A 20909-nucleotide genomic window follows, 5' to 3' on the forward strand; every position below is an offset into this window, starting at 1 on the left:
TGAAACTATTTCTTCTCCCTTCCCTGCCTTTGAGAAGGTATTGGGTTACTTATATGATCCTGTTCGGGACACGTTCAAACTTTCTCCCACTTTAGTGGACCCCGAGGTTAATACCAAATGGGGGATTCTTTCGCAAATATCAGGAGTGTACAACCCTTTGTCTATGATACTCCCCGTCACAATACAGGGGAAGATCATTGTCAGTTCGATCTGGAAAAGCAAGTTGTCGTGGGATGAGTGGATACCCAAAGAACTCAATAAGCTGTGGCAAACTCATACCAAGGATTTAAACGACTTGGAGAAGTTTGAATTTCCCAGGCGTGTATTGTCAGAAAATCAGTCTGTCAAATTTATCTGTTTCTGTGATGCGTCGAAAAACATGTATGGATTTACCCTGTATGCGAAACAGGGAGTGAATTGTTTTCTCTTGTTCACAAAGGCCAGAGTGGCCCCAATTAAGGGGAAGCCACTTCCCACTTTGGAACTATTGGCTATGTTTTTAGCTCTTAAAGTAGCCTCTCAAGTTTTAGGTGCTCTGGGGCCCCTTAATATTGATAATTTTTTTCTGATGTCTGATTCCCAAGTTGCCCTCTCATGGATCCTCAACGGTAAAGGATCCAAGAAAAATATATTCATTGAAAACAGGATCACAGAGATCAAAAAATTTTCAGAAGATATTAATATTAAATTTGGCGTTCTACCAAAATTAAAACGTTTCTTCGTCGGAAAATCCGGCAGATCTTTTAACTAGAGGTTTTTTAAATTTTCCCAGTTATTCAATTTCTGGATGTATGGCCCGGAATGGCTAAATAGAGATGGCATCGATTGGCCAATCTCACCCTTACCTTGTCTAAACGAAACTAATAACAAAAATTGTATCATGTTTGTACTCTCAGGAGACACGTCCTTCTGAAAATACCTTCCCGTTGGATATTACAAGGTATTCCAGCTTATCTAAGGCAATCGGCGTCTTGGAAAAGGTGTTGAAATTTTATGATTTGTTACGTCACCATAGTGCTGACAATTTTAATAGGGCCAAATTATTGCTATTTGCTAATATGCAAATGGAGGCTTTCCTTCAGGAACTAGGTTATTTGAAACAACCATCCGGGAAAGTGCCTCACCCTAGGGTAACTGCCTTAGGGTTATTCCTTGATAAATTGGTTAATTAGAACCAGTGGTAGGATACAGAATTCTGATATTCTGCCCTTCAAGGTCAAGTTTCCCCTTTTGTTGGGAAAATATCATTATTTATCATAACTGGCAATTAAGGAAGCTCATCTTAACTGTTGCCACATGGGGGTTAATTCAACCCTCAGTAAGTTAAGGCTGTCTGGATTTTGGATCCCTCAGGGGAGACAAGCTGTAAAAGCTTTTGTGCGTACTTGCACCGAATGTAAAAAAATAAATGCTCTGCCTTGTAAGGCACCTGCAGGGTCGATATTACCTTCTCATAGGGTAAACTTTGTCCGCCCATTCAAACAAGTCAGTGTGGATTTCACCGGTCAATTTTCTGTTAAGGTTGGAGTAAGTTAAAATGTACATATTACTCTTTACATGCATGAGCTTGCATGCAATTCACTTGGAATTATTGCGGATATGAGCACCCACTCTTTTATGCTGGCCTTTGTGAGGTTTACCAACTTATTTGGTATCCCTACACATGTATATTCCGATAACGCAAAATCTTTTGTTGCGTCCGGAATATCGGACAAGTTGAAGGAACAATTTAAATCCATACATATCGTCCATGGAACAATTCCCCTTCACTCTGCCTGGCAGAGACTTATTAAAACTATCAAACAATGTTTGAGGAAACTGTTGGGCAGAAGAAAGTTGGATTATTTTGAATTTCTGACGGCACTTTCTGATGTGCAAAAGACAATAAATGACAGACCCCTCACTTATATTGTTTCTGCCGACAAAGACTTTAGTATTTTAACTCCGAATCATTTTCTTCAAACAGGATATCAACCTCGTTTGCTTCTTAATAATTATGATGCTGAATTATGTCCTGACCCCTCAAATAGGACTGCCTTATTACATTTCCTTGAAAAATTCAATCGTATCTGGCATAATGATTACCTCTTGTCATTAAGAGAAGTTGATGCCAAAATTGGGAGCAATTGTGCCCCCAAGTTATCTGTTGGAGAGATAGTACTTATTAAGACTTCCAACAAAACAATTCTGGAGTCTTGGTAAAATAATTAAATTAATTATGGGAAATGATAATGTTCATTCCGCGTTTGTTCTTAAGGATGGGTGCGAACAGGTCCATTCCTTAAAAAACCTTGTGCCCTTGGAAATTAAGGGTAATGATGATATTGCATCAACTGAATTTATAGAAGGAGATCCCTTTTTCTATCCAACCTGTTCTGTCGCCAATGGTGTGCTGCGATTCTTGTGACAGCTGGTACCATTTTAGCTGCGTAGGAGTTAATCATCAAGATACCTTAGGGGAGTGGGTTTGTTCTAATAGTAAGGATGAGGCTCCTCGGGGCAGTCCATATAATGGAAATTAGCTAATGTCTGGATGCATGAAAAGTTGAAGTTTATACTGAAGATTGACAACAGACAATGGCACACATATATTAATATTAAAAAATTTATTGAATTAAAGTTGTAATTAACTTGTATTGTGAAAAATTAATGATCATCCATTACTTTTTCCTCTCCTCCTTGGCAGTGTAATATGAAGAAAATTTACTGAATTAAAGTTATAATTTTGAATCTCAATTTGAATTGTCAACAAATAACCATATTAAGTTAATAAATTTAACTGAACTAAACATATTGCAATTATAAAATTGTCTAAGTTAAGACTTATGTTTATTGGATTAACTTGTTATTTGTCGTTTATCCGACTGTTTATTAATTAACTTGCATTAGGAAAAAAGTAATGATTATCCATTACTTTTTCCTCTCCTCCTTGGCAGTGTGTGAGAAATTTTTCACGTACAACCGCCATATTGTTTTTAGCCGCCTACATGTTTTGTAAGCCGGTCTGTCATTGGTTTAATTTGAATGCGGCAAATCTTGTTTTGGCGCCAATTTGTATTCATGTATTATTTTTTTCAGTCTGAGAATGAACACAGGAACCAGCAAACTCACAACAGCAGCGCTCTGTCTAGAGTGCCAGGATTTTACCTTCTTGGACACCAAACAGTGGGTGAATGAAGGATATTTGTCTAAATACAGAAACAACATAATTGCTGAACTTATTCTACCCAATGAGGATATTCTACTGTGTTCGGCATGATATATTTTATTATAGGAATTTATTCCTATTTCTTCCAGAGACCACGAGGTCCCAAAATATGCCATAATGAACAAATTAAAATAAAAAATAATTGCAACCAAAGGCAAAATAAGTCAACGTAAAAAGGAAAGCAGATTTTTTTAAACAGCGAAGTTCAAATGTTTGCTTGCATAAAGAAGTTCAACGAATTGCTATTTTTTTGTTTTGTAAATAAAACAATTCGGAGCTGAGATAAGTAGGTCCAGCAGACGAGTACTTTCTATATCCATCATTCAAACGGTCAATAATTGTAGAAGCACCGGTGTCACATGTCATGTGACCTAACTGTTCAGATTTTTCAGAAGGAAACTCGTCTGCTGGACCTACTTATCTTAGCTTCACCGAGAAACTTGGTATGACCGCTTACAAATCGGGGGGGTTCACTACAAAATCTTACCGAAAACACTGTTTTATGATAACATTTTTAGCACTTTCTTTGCTTAAAACTCTTAAAATATATAATGTACTATTATTATATGAATGTAAATGTATTATTTATTAATTAATTTGAAAGTATATTCATTTTCGAACAAAACGGTATTTTGAGGACTCAAGATGCTTTGGTTTTTAAAATATGACGATTTTAGCAGAACTCCCTTGAAATCCATAATTATCCCAAGCGTTTTATCGTCCGTGTTAGATGAGTAGCACACCTTTCCCTAGTTGACGAGGAATGAGCGAAGAGACTGACGATCTTGATGTAGTCTGAGTGCGTCCTCCAAGTTCCACTAAAGAATGCTGAGCGTTCTTTTTCACAACATGAGCATGGACAATCAAAATTCTGATGTTGAACTTAATTCAGCCACTGACAGTTTCTTTCATTTATATCACAATGTGCGCTGTTAAGACTATTCTCATCTGCGCAAAAACTGAAAGGTCCCATTTCAAAAAGTATTTGCCCCTGCATTTAAACCTGCTCGACATGCATTCCTCTCCCCCACAAGTTCACGAGGAATTTCGGGTGAGTGACGTGAAAAAGAATGCTGTTCACTCTACACTCTGAAACAATAGAGAAGAGGGTTGGTTAGCTTATGTCCTAGGTGATCAGAGGAGACATTTACATTAGCTATCTCCCTCACCCACGGTGAGTTTTTTGCGGGCACGACAAAAAAATCCTGTACAAAAGTCCTCTGAAGCTATATACACTGTTATGGAATCACTGGTCTTGGTTTCGCCGGGGCCGCAACCTACTCGCTGGTGCAGTCTCTGAGGCACCAGGAACATTGTGTGGCATCAGTCGGCTCAATGCCCTGGGAGCCTTCTTGGCAATTGTATGTATGTTCTTGGGGGTGGTGTCGTTTCCAGCTCCAGCGTTCTTGGGAGTGGCAGAATCTCTAGCTGGGTTAGAAGCATGAGGGGTAGTTGGAAGGATCTCAGAAGGGCTCAATGGCACGTCATAAAAATCCTTATTGCTGGACTTAGGTATGGGACTATCCGTTTGATTACTAGCATGGACTTCTGGCAGGGTGGCAGGAGAGTCCTCTGACGCCCCTGGTATTGTGCTGACAGAGGCGTCTTCCGGCAGCCTGGTGACTGGTAGGAAGGACTCTATCACGTCTTCATTAGTTGTGGTTCTGAAAGGCTTGAATTTCCGAAGGTGTTGTTGGTTTCTGAGCGTAAGTCTCCCAGAGCCATCTATCTTGACCACATATTGGTGAAATTGTCTCACCTCCACAACGGTGCCTGTTCGTTCCCAGCGTTTAGGGTGATTTCCAGTTAGGTTTTGAATATACACGTGATCTCCCACGCCCAGAGAGGGCAAAGATCTTGTATGCTCGTTCCACTTTTCATGCTCAAGTTTTGCTAGTGCCTTCTCCCTGTTTACAAGCATTTCAGACCATGTGGAGTGGGGGCAGTACCGACCCATTGGAATCGGGATGGGATCTCTAATGGGTCGTCCGAAAACTATAAGAGCAGGAGATGCCTTCGTCTCTGGGTCGATGGAGTTGCAGTATATTAGCATCGCCCGTTGAAACTTGTCCGCATTGATGGACCCGCCTGCTGAGGTGTTATCCATCAGCATTCGTTTGACAGTTTTGACTGCAATTTCTGCTCTGCAGTTAGCGTGAGGGTTGGCAACAGAGGTAAGGCGATGGTAGACTCCCCATGATTGGAGGAAATCCTGAGTTTTCCCAGCAGTGAACTGGGGTCCCCCGTCAGATGTCAGTTCCTCAGGCACTCCGAAAGTCACAAAGACTTCTCTTAGGCGCTTGATGAGGCCATCTGCGCCGTTCTCCGGTTGGAATACCATCGGCCAGTTGGAGTACCGGTCGACCACCACAACATAATCATGGTTGTTGTGTGTGAAGTAGTCGCTGGCGATCTTGTGAAACGGGTACTCCGGAGGTGCAGCGTTGAAAGGTGGCTGCATAGCATTCGACTTTGCAATCCGATGGCAGTGGGTGCAATTGTCCCTGACACGTTGGATGTCGATGCTGATATTGTGCCAGTAAACCGAGTCAGCCGCGCAGGCACACATGAAGCTGACTCCCTGGTGGGCTGCATGCAGGGCTTCTAATATCTCTTGGCATAATGTTGCCGGCACAATGATGCGGTTGCCGGCAAGGATCACGCCATCAACGGTGCAAAGGCTGCTGGAGATGCGGTGGTACGGCCGGAGTGCGGTCCTTAGCTGTCAGCAGTCCAAAGCAAATCCGTCATGAATCAGTCGGTGTAATTCCTGTAGGTCTGCGTCCGAAGATGTAGCTTCCCGCACCATGTCCCAGGAAACCACATTAGTGACTGCATAAAGAGTGTTAGACATGGATGCGTGTATCCCATCATCCTCTCCAATATCTGCGGTGTCATCTGTGCTAGAAGCATCATCTGCGTGGCCAGCGGCGGCAGGTGGGTACCGGGAGGCAGCGTCAGGTCCCAAGTTCTTTTTTCCAGAGATGTGGATGACTTTAAAGTTGTAGGAGAGAGTCTTCTCCTTTAGGTTCCATAGACGGCGATTGTCTATCTCCGTCAAGGAGCGGTCATTGAGTATCCCAACCAGCGGCTTGTGGTCGGTAGCCACAGTCAAGTCACGGCATCCGAGGATGTAATATCGTGTTTGGTGCAAGGCATAGACAACAGCAAGGGCTTCTCCTTCAATTGGTGCATACCTAGATTCTGCCGCGTGGGTGAAGCGGCTACCCACCAGGCAGAGCTTCCAGCCCTCCTTGCAGCACACAGGCGTCCTGGTGGCGCAGTCACAGTACTTCTGCATCATGAAGTACCTGATGCCAGTGACCGACCAATCGGTTAACAGACAGGTTGGGCGGGATGGCTGGAACAACCTCACTCCTTCCTTTATTTCCTCTATGATCTTGAGCTTGGATTCAGTGAATATCTCATTCAATTCCTCCGTCCACTTGAATTTGGTGGATGGTTTCAGGAGATGCCGGAAAGGCTGCATGCGCTTGGCCATGGAGAATGCATATGCTCCCTGATTGACCAATCCAAACCAAGCCCGTGCGCCAGTGATGTCCTTCGGGGTAGGGAAATTCCGAATTGATTCCAAGAACTTGTCAGACGGGGTGACATTAGTGGGCGTGATCTGGAGGCCCGCAAAGACAACAGTCTCTTCGGCGAACTGGAACTTTTTGGGGTTGAGAGTAATCCCATTTCTGGTGCAGAGGTCCAACCACTCGCACGCCTGAAAGAATGATGCCTCCACTGAGTCAGCCCACATGCATGTGTCATCCACGCACTTAACCTTGTTTTTGAAGTTGGCGATAATAGCATCAAATCGCTGGTTGTAGGCGTCACCACTAGCGAGGAAGCCCTGTGGTGCCACCTTGTAACGATAGCGACCCTATGGGGTTATGAAGGTTGTAATGTGGCGATCTTCCTCTCGGATGGGAACAGAATGGTAACCATTCTAAGCGTCCGTGACAGTCTTCCGCGTGTGCTGGGGGACACGATCTGCCAGATGGAATGGACTCTCCACATGGTGAGTCTGCCTCACGGACCATCGATTCTGTGGCTGCAGATCCACTGTTCTTCTAGGGGAGCTGTCAGCTTTTGCAGTCACCACCATGCGGGAACACCAGGTGGTCGGCGTGTTGGGGCTGACCTTCTCTAGGGCGCCGATAGTGACGTCTCTCTCAAGGTCATTATAGACCTTATACTGCCAGTGTAGGGGGACCAATGCAGGCTTATGAATGGCGACTGGCTTTGCGTTGAGGTCGATATGAAGCTCCAGCGGTTCACACTTCATCATGGGAAGTGGCTAGTGCTCGCATGTATTAAACGTTGTTGATGAATAGAAGTCAAGCAGCCATTGCTTCAGAATTGGCACATTTTCATCGGTGGGTGCAATACCTATTGGAAGCTTTGTTGGTATAGGTGGTGGTAAATCTGTGCGTTTTAGGCACGAACACTGATTATATTCATCTTCCACTGTAGTCAGGGAGTCTTGAGGCCAATTTACTGGCACAGTTGGGAAACTGGCAGGTATGGCCCCTAATGCCACTAGTGCTTCACGACAAAGGAAAGCTTTGCCGATTTTCCTAGACACATAACAACTGCTTTGTTGTTTTTGGTGTGCAAGATACATCAGCTGTTGATACCTCCATGAAGATACCTCCTTCAACCCCTAGATCCTCCTCAATAGCTCCTCACATGGACAATTTGACAGGAAATATGTCAGTCTTGGCGATGCCCATCGAAAGTGCTGATCTGATGGGTATGATGGAACTCTGACAACCAGAATCCGCCACCATAGGTATTTCGATTGATGTGGGGTTGGAGGATTTTAGTGGGCAGCCAAGCTTCTTGTGGTCATCTGGTAACGGGGTGAGCTTCACTGTCATCATTGGGTGGGGCTTAGAAGGTTTAGCGACCCATTTGCCTTCGTATACATGGTGGTCGATTGGCTTGCAGCTGCTAGTCAAGCGTTGATGAGTCTGGACGGTACAAAGCTGGTCACATAGTGTGCCAGCTTCGTCATCCTCCATGTGCAAGCTGTCATTACTGTACTTGGGCTTAGCCTTACGGCGGGGGTTCTGAGGGCACCACCTGGAAGATCTGTCTTGGTGGCCCCATAACCCGCTGTTCGAGCACTTACTGCAGTTGGTCGCAAAATGGCCTTTTACCGAGCACTTGCTGCATGTTACAGACCAAGCACTGCAGGACTTGGCTCTGGAATTCCGGTCGTTTGACTTACCATGCTGTTGTTCTCCGCAGGCCCAGCACTTGCTCTGTTTGTTGCTGCGAGATGGTTGTGATTGGTGGGGTTTGTCGTTGCCATGGCTCATGGCAGCGGTAGTTTCTCCAACAGCTGCCCTGGTGGATTTACCCTGTTCCTTCTGGGCTATATAGGCAACAGTTTCCTCCAGGGTTCGGTCTGTTTTGGGATCGCCCAACAGATCAGAAAGAATCTCTGGATCAGCAATACCACGAATGAGATTATCCCTAATAATCTCACTGCTATAATCATAAGTGTGGCCGCAGCCCGGTTCCTTACACTTTGCTGTGTACTGGCATAAAGTGGACTAACCCCTGAGAGCTGCAAGGAAGGTTCTGATAGGTGTACCAGGGGCCTGTGTCATCCTACTGAGTTTGATGCGGTGGACCAGAGTGCTCTCCTCCCTGACTGCCAGGCGCCTTATAGCAGCAAGGAGGTCTGCCTCGGTCATTGATGACACATCTTCCTGCAAGTCTCTCAAGAGGTCATTCATGAGGTCCTCATCACAGCAGTGAAAGAGGGCCGTGACGCACATAGCATCAGTGATAGCCATGCCGATCTTATACATAGACCATTGTCGCTTGAAGGATGACCATTGATCGGGGGTGCTTTCAGCACCAATAGATGGGGACTTGAGCTTAAGCCTGGGAGCTGCTGGTTGTTGGGGGTTGGCCATCGGGGCTGGATGGGCAGTTTGGGCATGAAGGTTCATGGAGGTAATGAGCATGTTACTGAGGGATTCAGGGAGTTTCTGGGATTTCCAGCCACATCCAGTAACTGAGCAGGTGACTTCAATTTTGTCGCTCATTATTTATTCAGGTGTAATGAGTTGCTTTCAAAAGCGGCGAGATCCAGACGATGTGTAGTCGTAGAACAGCATAGATGAGTAGCACACCTTTCCCTAGTTGACGAGGAATTGGGGTAGAGACTGACGATCCTGATGTAGTCTGAGTGCGTCCTCCAAGTTCCACTAAAGAATGCTGTTAACTCTACACTCTGAAACAATAGAGAAGAGGGTTGGTTAGCTTATGTCCTAGGTGATGAGAGGAGACATTTACATTAGCTACGTGTGTATTGCTAATTATTATTAGTGAGCTGTCAATGTTTGTCATTAAGTATGGTGATTCAGTGATATTTTTCAGATATACAATTATTATCGTTTGAGCATTGCTGTCTGTTTTGGTAATTACAATTGTTAGTAGGGGTTAAGTGGATGGGATTGTCTAAGCAGTTTTAATTTTCTTATTGTTCGATGAAATTATTGTTTGGGCTCAAATTAGGCATTGTGGAGTATGAAACTTTTAGTTTTATTTAAAATAGCGCTGTATCTGTGTGGGTACTTTGAAAGATTTTTCTATAATTTTAAACTGTGTTGTTTACTTTGTTTATTTCCAGCCCTGTGAATTCATCATTTATTTAAGGCTTTTACTCATGGAAATGGTGTCAAACAAAGTATCAAGATAGATAATATATTGTTGGAAATATTGCCAATGATGTTTGTTTATTCACAAAGGAGGAGAGAATGTCAAAAAAAAAAAAGAAATATAAATATGTATATATATTTATATCACACATGGCAGCACAGTCCTGTACAAATTCGTCCACACAATCTTGAACACATCCAACAATTCAGCACAACACGATCCCGAACGATACCGTCGATTTGACACAACACGATCCACGAATGACGCCGTCGATCGACACAACAAAATCCTGAACAATACAGTCAAATTGAAATGTCAGGACATGATCATGAACACAGTAACACAGAGCAATCTTTTTCAACTTTCCCCAAATGATTTATCAGCTTTTTTTTTTTTTTTTTTATAGCCATTGGGCAAAACTCAATTATAACTTTGGGTAGGATGGATGTAGCTCATTGGTAGACTTTTGATTTGCAATCAAAAAGTCCCAGGTTTGCTTTTCGCCACAGGTAGGCCTGACATACACTGGCATACAATTCTTGTGCACTTCCACGCATGCTCACACTCCTCCCTGATCTCAAGATGAGACAAATGACAATATTGGGCAGGCCAGTTTCTCCTTAATGGTACAGGCTCAGGAACTTCCTCAGTGGTGCCTTCATCTGTCACATCATTAAACTTTCCTGCTCTGAATCGTTGGGTACATCATCTTCTGAGAAGCTTTGTTCATCTGGTTGTTTGTACAGCAGTGGGTCCTCGTTATCTGATGAAGTAATTTTGTCACTGATTATGCAATTATGTCGACACGCTGGGCGCACATCCTTTATGTGACATGGTGTTCCATCAACTGAGATTGAGTGTTGGCTATTGATTTCGTCACCATTCCTTTGCCGAACTGCATTTTGCAACTTTCCCATGGATTCTTCACCCAAACCGCATCTCCCTCCTTGTACGGATTAGCAACTGTAGTGTTGGGCACTATCACTTCATCGATACCCTTGACACGGATCTTTAAGTGTATAGCACATTCGCAGGTGCCATCATGGCCGCTTTGTCGCCTTTAGGTGCGAAGTTGTGCCAGTACACTGCCTCTAAGATCGTGCACCTTGTTCTTGTCGCAATGCGCTTTATTGTGTGATGGAACCTCTCAATTATTCCGTTTCCGGAGGGTACGTGGACGTACCGAAATTGAATGTGCACACCCCACATCTGTGTAGACTCAGCAAAAATCTTTCTGCAAAACGCAGCGCCATTATCCGTGAGCAATTTGATCGGTGGCCCCCCTTCATACTCTCCAATTGCTTAAACACGCTAGCAGAATCCTGTCAGTGCAACTACCTCCAAATGGTAAAACAATTAGGGCCACAGTCTATCAACCTCATGAGTTATATCCATAGCAACCCTGCTCCAGATTTCTGGGACGTCAAGCCTACCTGGCCTCCAATGCACTGGAGTTAGATCTACCATTCTTTGCAATCTCCAACCACCGCCTGCATTTCAGTTTCAGTTGTTAATGGTTTGACTAACTTCACAAAGTACTATGTCCTTTTCATACCGGGATGTCCACTAGACCAATGAATTGTCTGTATCTGAGACATGTTGTATGTGCCAGGTGCCGCAGAACAAGTTCTCAGGATTCTGTCACTTTATGAATCTCATTTAACCATCGCTGTGATACCCGAGTAAGTTTTTCAACTCTGTTATTGTGAGGCTTAACAAGCCCTATATTGATTGTCAGCAGCGAGGCCTAATTAACATTTCCAAGACTGCTTTGGGTATGCACTCATATATCCAGACAAGGTGTCAGTTACCCACTGATATACACAAGCAGTCTGTTCGTAAATGTATGGTTTTGGCTTTCCACTGTAAGCAAGGTTGATACCTCGCAGCACAGCATCAAGCTCAGCTAAATTTATGTGCTTGTCCTCATGCAATGCTCGGAGCCAGCTTTTGTCTTTTGCCACAGAACCATTGCTTTTTACAATCATGCCTGTAGCAATGGAACTAGTGTCCACCCACACTGTAACATCTTCTCCACAGATACACCAGTTACCTTTCACTGGATCGTCCCTGGCTGCTCTCAAACAAATGTCTTCGATCATCTGTGCTAGAAGAGGGTATCATACTTCGCCATCCCATCCAGTTGTCATCATTTTTACTCTTTGTTTTACAAATGTTGTGGTTACACGTAACCAGCCACACACCGGGAAATGCCCAGTCAGTTTCCCACACACTGAAAATACAATTCGGCAAGAAAGTCTATCGGGCACTGCTGGAAGGTCACTTCCACGCCGCCATAACAATGTTCCGTGCTTCTCTTGGACACGTAATCCCAACACTCGTGAGCCCAGTCTCAGCTGTTCTGGGATTTTGCTTTCCAGACCAAACTTCTAATGTTTCTGTACACAGGTTGCAGAATACACTTTCATTCACAAAAATTTCGTCAATATACAAAAACATAGCTGCGTTTATGGTCTTGTCCTGGCTGAGGATGATATTAACAATGACCTGCATTATTAAAGGGGTGATGTTAAGCCTAAATCCGAAGTGGTAAGATGATATTGCTGTCCCTTCATCTCTACTGTTTGAAACGGCCAAAGAGATTTGTCAAATTTGAAAATAGACTCAGCATAAATTAGCACTTCAACGTTTGGTCCCTGTTGTTGCCATTCCCTCAATTTTTGTAAGCAAACCTCCACATTGGTTGTATGCATGTCCACATACTCATTTAGCTCCTGATAATCCATAATGGACCAAACTTTCTGTTTGTTCTCCAGCACAACAGACATGAGGGGGATTAGACCTTTTGGAGTGCCAAGTTCGTCCTCAGGATATGGCAGCAGCCAGCCATTATCGATCTACATCTGCAGTTTACAGTCATATTCCTCACGAATTTGTGTTGGGGTTGGATACTCTGAAAGTCTATTTCTCAACATAAGTGGAAGTTGGTCGCCAGCCCATTTCCATAATGTGGTCCACTTCCGAGTGTTTATACTCTAAGAAATCAAGCTTGATAATGGTAATAGCAGCAAAATTGGTCTTGCTGAAATGTGGAAAAGTTACCTCACTGGCACTAGACACAGCTATTCCTCCCAGTTGCTTGATTGCATCCAGCCTAAGCAATAAATCAAATCCCAGTAAGTATCCATCCACAACTAAAACTTGTATGTTAATACTCCCCGTTGCACCAAGGTTCACTTGAACCATTCCTATTCCACAGCAGCTAAGTGTGCTTCCATCTGCTGTTAGTACAGGGGTCACTTTCCTCGTTTGTTTCTTGCAACACGACTTGTGGACTAGTGACTGTGTGCATCCAGTATCCACTAGAGCTGTATGTGGTAGTCCATTGATGTGAAACAGTTATAACCAGCAATGCCCCATTTATACCAGTTTGGGGAATGAGATTGGCGCTGAATTCTTGCTTGTTTCCCGAGACAAAATCGAGCAATGTGCCCACGCCATTGACATCGATAGCATGTGAAATTTTTCCAAGACATAACACCAATATCTCTACCCGTCACACTATCTAGTAGACAATCGCTTGCCCTATAAGTCCATTACAATTCGTCTCCTTAGGTGTAGTTTGTGTTGACTGTGTAGCTAATGCAGCTTGCTCTGGAACTTCCGGGCAGTTCTTTAAAATGGCACGAGCGCGCGCCAACACGTGTGACAGATCTAGGTTATTCATCTGGGAGGATGGTCGTAATGAGTTTTCTGCATGTTCAGGCAAACCAACAATGAATGCACATTGCAAGCATTGATTCAATACACTGCCAAGCAGGACTGCAAGCCTACGTAGTTCTGCCAAAAATACATTTGTTTACCATTTCACCTGGTTGGAGGCAGTCATGCAGCGAAGGGATCCAAAGCAAACGCTGTGTACAGCATTTTTTTTTATACAGCCAAAATCCGCCTGCTTTTTCTCACTTAATTGCTGGTACATGGCATATGCACCGCTCGACAAGAGCATCAGAATGACGCACTCGATGCGCTTCACCCCACTTAGCTGACATATCAGTTCAGCTTTCTCCAACCACTCCGCTATTGCCGGTCTGGATTTACTGCCATCAAATGCTGGTATGAGCTTTGGATCGAAGGTCATGATGGCCGAAATAGCTTGTTTGTTCACGAGGGAAAAAAGAGAAATATAAATATTTAGATATATTTATATTACACATGGCAGCATGGTCCTTTACAAGTTCGTCCACACAATCCCAAACATCTCCGATCTGACACGAGACAATCCTGAATAATACTATCATCTCAACATGCCACAATCCCGAACAATACAGTCAAATTGACAAACCACGATCCCGAACAACGTCAATCGACACAATTCCAAAAATTCCAAACAATGCTGTCAATCGACACAACACGATCCCAAACAATGCTGTCAATCGACACAACACGATCCCAAACAATACAGTCGAATTGGCACGACACTACACAATCATGAATGCAGTAGCACAAAGCAGTGTTTTTCAACTGTCCCCGAATGACTTGTCAGCTTGCTTTTTATAGCCGTTGGGTGAAACTCAATCTTCACTGTGGGTAGAATGGATGTAGCTCATTGGTAGACTAATGATTTGCAATCGAAAAATCCCGGGTGCACTTTTCACCTCAAGTAGGCCCGACTCATACACTGGCATACAATTCTCGTGCACTTCTCCACTTGCTCATCATGAATTACTGAATTAAAATGAATTGCAGAATATTGTTTGTACTTTTTTTTCTGTAGCTTTGAGAGGTCTTTTCTTACAAAGGATTTTAGTTGTCAGTAATTCTTTATTCATGGATGAACTTTAATACTTCCAACAGTAACAATTTAATATTTTGATTTTTTTAAATTGAGAAAAAAAAAAAATGTATATTACTTGGATGGCTTTTGCATGCCTTTTTTTTATGGAATTTCTGTTGATGTCTTCTCTTTTAGTGTTGCTAGTTCTTGCTTGATTTATGTTTTCTTTGTGAATTTTAAGTTAGGTAAAAAGAAAAACATTTTGTTTTCATTCTTGCTCTTCTTTACACTTACATGAACCACTCAAATCCCGTCTTTTTTCTTTTTATAAATTGGTTTGAAAATTTGTTTCCGGCTATTAAACCAAATGTTTTTAGAGAATAAAATTAGATTCATAATTCGGTTAATATTATAAACAATTCTAAAAATAACTACTATTCCAAAAAATGCCAGGAAATACATTTAAGAAAGAATCAATATTTACATTAGTTGGAGCAATTGAACATGTTTCTTGTTTACATGTGTTTCTACATGTTTTTCCGAATATTTTCAAAATGGTCATTCTATGCTGAGTAATGGTCATAAAGAAATTTTTCTGGACAAATAAAATTACAGTAGAACCCCGTGATACGGTTGCTCTAGGATATGATTTTTTCAAATGACGTAGAATACAATGTTTTTCTGGACCCTGGTTACTGTATTTGCCCCGCCCTGCAGTGTTATTTATAATGTCATTTGATTATATATATATATATATATATATATTGTACTGTATTTTGTTACTAATTTTTAATACTATATCCCGGAGTTCTACTGTACCTGTTTTGGAAGAGTGCAAAGTTTTATGGATAAGAACCTCATCTTCAAAAATTGGTAATTTTTCTCTAAATTTACTTATTTATAAATAAATAAATTCCTTTTTGACTACTAAAAAAAAAAACATGTCAAATCAAGTATAAACAAGAAGCAATTGTATCGCTTCAGTCATGATAATTGCATTTTTATTATAAAAAATGCAATTTTATTATAAAAAATGCAATTTCATTTTTTGGAAAACATTTTTAAAATAGTACTGAACAAAATTTTTCATGATTCCCTTCAAGTATTAACCGATTTTAAAAAATAGAAATTTTTAAAAACTTAAAATATTGGAATAAATTTGAGTTCACTGTCAGTGCAAAATGTTGCCCTTTTCTCATGTTTGTATAAAAAAATATTTTCTTTAATCCTAATTTTAAAATTATCTTTTAACAAATGCTATTTTAATTTTTCAATACCAAGTGTGGAGAGAGAGAGAATCAGTCAGTTTTTAAATATCAGTTTGTATTTACTTAAAAACCCAGTTTCATAAAAGGAAATTAAAATTAAAATAAAAGTTGACCAACTTATCAATTAAAAAAAAAATTTTTTTTTGTTTTTCAAGAGAAACTATTGAAAACATAGTTAGGTGCTAGGTAATATTAATTATAGGAGAATCTTAAAACATGCTGCACAGTATTATTTCAAAGCAACTTATTACATAATCAGTGTTTTTGATAAATATATTTAATTTTTTAAATTATCTCTTTTTTATACACTAACTGAAGTTGTTTTCAAAATGCAATGGTTAACACAGTAGTTGGAGATATTTCAAGATGATGATTCTATGATGACTGATACAATCTGGGATTGTAAGATTTTATTTTTTTATTTATAAGAAAAATACCAAATTTGAAATGGTGAAAAGTTTGAAGAAGTTTTTTATTTTTTTTTATTTAGTTTTTAATTTCTTCAATCCTGAGAACAATCACTAATTGTAAAATGGAAATATCTCCAACCAGTTTAACCAGATGGAGTCATATTGGATCATAATTTTTATTAAACATATTTTTGTCAAAAAAGAAAAAAGAAACCATTAAATATAATCTGATAAATTGTTTAAAAATAGTGGCAATTAGCATTTTTAGGATTCTCTTAAATTAGTATTAGATATTATTAAGTTATTTAACTTATTTACCTTTCAGAACTAAAACAGTTTCTGAGCCAGAAAATGATGGACTGAATGGCCGATACTCTGAAGGTTCTTTAGATGGACAACCTTCTCCTCATCTTAGCAATGGCAACATCCCGAAATCACAACCAATTGACATTTGTCAACAACTAAATGGTCACCGAAATGATTGTGATCTTTCTGAGTAAGAAAATTTCTTAATCCTTTGATTGTTTAGATTTAGATGATTTTTTTTTTCTGGTGCTACCAGATCAGGCTGTCTAGTGGCTTCCTGAGAAGAAATGCGCCTACATTAAACTTCTGTTTTTGTTTTCTATTCTCTTTTGTAAAACTTAATTATGTTCTGCAAAAACAAAAACAACAGTCCCTTTCCCCTTCCCCTCCCTTTTTTTTTCCTTTCATACTTCCCAACCCCGTCGGTAGGGCATTAGAATACACCGACTGTCCCCCTACAGGGAGTAAAAGCCTCTCAAAGGGGCCATCTGTTGGCCGTGGGTGGCGACCCGTAATGACTCGGAGAATGATCCTGGTGGCTGAGAAACTGATATTTAGGGAAATTAAAGATATCAGTTGCAACACTCCACTTTGGCTTCGTACAAGGCTAGACGCGCAGTCGGAGGGGCCCGATCCTATTAATCGGCTAGTTACGTCAAGCCCTAACGCATCTACATATATTACCCCCAAAAATGTAAAAACTTTAAAAAAATAAAACCTTACTGGTGGAAGTGGAAAGAGAAAAACATGCCACTTTTCTCCTAGGAATGAAAACTTTCCACAACATAAATATCAAAACTTATCCACACAAAAATCTGAATACATCCAAAGGTGTAATAAAATCGAAAGACCTCTCAATGTGCACTAATGAAGAGATAACAAAAGAACTTAAACCAAGGAGTAATAAACGTTAAAAGAATTATAATAAAAAAAGACAATCAGACTATACATACGAATACTTACATTATGCAGTTCGATAGACTCACTATCCCAAAAGAAATCAAAATCGAGTTCAACATTGAAAAAGTTGAACCCTTTATACCAAACCCACTTTGGTGCTTTAAATGCCAGAAGTTTGGGCACCATGAGGATGCATGTAGGAGACGAGCAGTGTACGATAGATGTGGCCAGAAAGATTCAGACCCCACTGTCAATGACTGCAATCTTGATTGCAAATGTGCAAATTGTGGAGAAAACCATCCTGCTTATGCTAGAACATGCAGAATCTAGAAGAAAGAAAAGGAAGTGTCAATAAAACATACCAAAAACATCTCCTTCCTTGAAGCCAGGAAAATAGTAGATGGATACATGAAGGAAAAGACGTACTCTCAAGTCACCTCAAGTTGTATATCATCCAACATCACTAACCAAGACTCCAAATATGAAATACTAATGAACAAATTGTTACAATTGGGACCAAACGACTGGTCCAAATTTATAAAAGAAATCAAACCAAACATATCATCAAAAATTAATCATCCCATTAAATCATCAACTAATGTTACCAATAAAACAAATTCTCAACTAAAATCAGAGCATTCAAGAGAACAAAGTCGATCAAAAGAAAGACCACAAAAATCACCAGTACGTCATGTAGATGCTGAAAAAGACGAAACTAAGGAAAAACAAAATCAGTTAAAAGAAAGGACCACACAGGTCACCAATATGTCTTCCCCGTGGTGAAAAAAACACACTTGAAAAACAAACAAAAAATACATCTACCAAAAAACAAAATAATATAAAAAAATTAACACAAACAGAAGCCACTACTACTAGTACAAATAGATTTACGGAATTAGAAGACATGGAAACTGAAGTTACTCCTCAAACCAAAAAAAAAAAATCATCATGATAATCCAATGGAATTGCCATGGATTGAAGGCAAATTACAATAAAATTTTATTGTTGCAAACTAAATTTAATCCCTTGGTTATTTGTCTCCAAGAAACCTTCCTTAAGAATGAGGACAATTTGAATATAAAATACTATCAACAATATAACTACATTTGTCAGGACTTTGTCAGGAATATAAAATATATACATTTGTCAGGATTTGTCAGGAATATAAAATACTATCAACAATATAACTACATTTGTACAGGACTTGGAGCCTCTGGTGGTGTATCAGTATTCATTAAAAATAACATACCCCATAGCCAAATTGAATTAAAAACAAATTTGCAAATGGTTGCCATAAGAGCAACTTTACACAAACTGATAAGCATTTGTTCTTTATACATACCTCCACATGAACAAATAGATGAAAATGAATTGGAGAACTTGATAGGGCAAATACCCAAACCCTTTATTTTCCTAGGGGATTTAAATAGTCACAACTCCTTATGGGGATGCAAGGAAATGGATAGAAAGGGAAAGAAAATTGAAAATCTAATAAATAAAAATAATCTATGCTTGTTCAATCAAAAAAAAAGTCACTCACATCAATCCAACAAATGGATCGCTTAGTTCGCCTGATTTAACTATATGTGACCCTTCCACTTATCTGGATTTTTCTTGGAGCGTATTCAATGATGCCTGTGGTAGCGATCACTACCCAATCATTCTCAAAAGCAATGAAAAAAAATTTCAACATCCACCAAGATGGAAGCTTAACAAAGCCAACTGGGAAAAATTCAAGAATCTTTGCTCAGAACAATTGACAGAAAACAACATCGATACAATCGAAACATTTACACAAACATTAATATTAATAGGAGAAGAGTGCATTCACAAAAACACTACTTCAGGAAAAAAGAATAGACCATGGTTTAACAAAGAATGTAAAGAATCAATAAATCTACAAAAAGCAGCATTAAGAAAATTTAATAAAGAACCAACAACAAGCAACTTAATTGAATACAAATTGCATAGAGCAAAATCACGCAGAATAATAAAGAAAGCAAAAAAAGAATGCTGGCAAGATCAATGTTTCCACTAAACCAAAGACAATTTGGGAAATGGTTAAAAAAATATCTGGAAAACATAACCTGATACCAATTAAACATCTTTTTACTGAAAATACCAAAATAACAGAAACGAAGGCTATAGCGAACAAATTAGCCAAAATATTTTCAGAGGACTCTTCAAAAAACTATAACAAAGAATTCCAAACTATTAAAAAAAATATCGAAAAGTACAAGCTAAACTTCAATTCCAAAAACCTTGAAGAATAATAATAAACCTTTTTCAATAAGTGAATTGGAAAATTCCATAAACAAATCACACAACACAGCCGTAGGACCAGATGAGGTCCACTATAGTTTTTTGAAAATACTTCCAAAAACTTCATTAGAACTTTTACTAAAAATCTACAATGACATCTGTATTAAAAAGAAGTTCCCGGAATCTTGGAAACATACAACGATTATTCCAATACCAAAACCAGGAAAAGATTCTTCAGATCCTGGAAATTATCGACCAATTTCACTGACAAGTTGTATGTGCAAAACATTAGAGCGAATGGTAAATCATCGCCTAATTTGGTATTTAGAAACAAATTAATAACCAATGCACAGTGTGGTTATCGTAAAAATCATGGATGTCTTGACCATTTGGTCAACTTAGAATGCTATGTCGGAGAAGCCTTCATAAAAGAGGAATATGCCACAACTGTCTTTTTCGATCTAGAAAAAGATTATGATACTACCTGGAAATTTGGAATTATAAAAGATCTATTCAACTTTGGACTTAAAGGTAGATTTCCCGGATTTATTCAAAACATTTTAACGAACAGAACCTTCAAGGTACGCATAGGGTGTACTCTAAGCGATATAAATAAACAGGAAGAAGGTGTGCCACAGGGTAGTATATTATCAACAACCCTATTTAATATAAAAATCAACAACATAGTAAAGGAACTTACTCCCGACATAAATAGAACATTGTACGTGGATGATTGCTTTATAAGCTATCGTTCCAAGCACATCCATACTATACAAAGAAAATTGCAACACAGTATAAACAAAATTAATAAATGGGCAAAAGAAAATGGTTTTAAATTTTCAAAAAATAAAACTAAATGCATTCATTTTTGCAATCAACACAAATTACACAATGATCCCAAATTACAACTCGATGGAGAAGATATCCCCTTTGTTGATGAATACAAGTTTTTAGGAATGATTTTTGATAAAAAAGTAAATTATATTCCCTACATAAACTATGTTAAAAAAAAAATGTAATAAAACACTGCAACTTCTGTGTGTTGTGGCTCATACAAACTGGGGAGCTGACAGGCAGACTTTGTTCAACCTGTACAGATCCCTAATTCGTTAAAAAATTGACTACGGCAG

General features: G+C 39.8%; 1 protein-coding gene across 1 annotated transcript in view; it reads left to right on the forward strand.

Annotated features, from left to right (window-relative positions):
• LOC145259162 (autophagy-related protein 13-like) overlaps positions 1–19423 on the forward strand; it is a 159720-nt gene extending 140297 nt beyond the window's left edge. The window contains exon 3 of the mRNA XM_080116889.1: positions 16637–19423. Within this exon, the coding sequence (XP_079973015.1) occupies positions 16637–16811 (175 nt within the window). The 3' untranslated portion in view covers positions 16812–19423. The remainder of the gene's footprint in view (positions 1–16636) is intronic.
• Positions 19424–20909: the final 1486 nt, after the last annotated feature.

The sequence above is a fragment of the Euprymna scolopes genome, chromosome 34 (genome assembly GCF_053919585.1).
Source record: "Euprymna scolopes isolate OS-2025 chromosome 34, ASM5391958v1, whole genome shotgun sequence".
In the NCBI taxonomy this organism is placed as follows: domain Eukaryota; kingdom Metazoa; phylum Mollusca; class Cephalopoda; order Sepiida; family Sepiolidae; genus Euprymna; species Euprymna scolopes.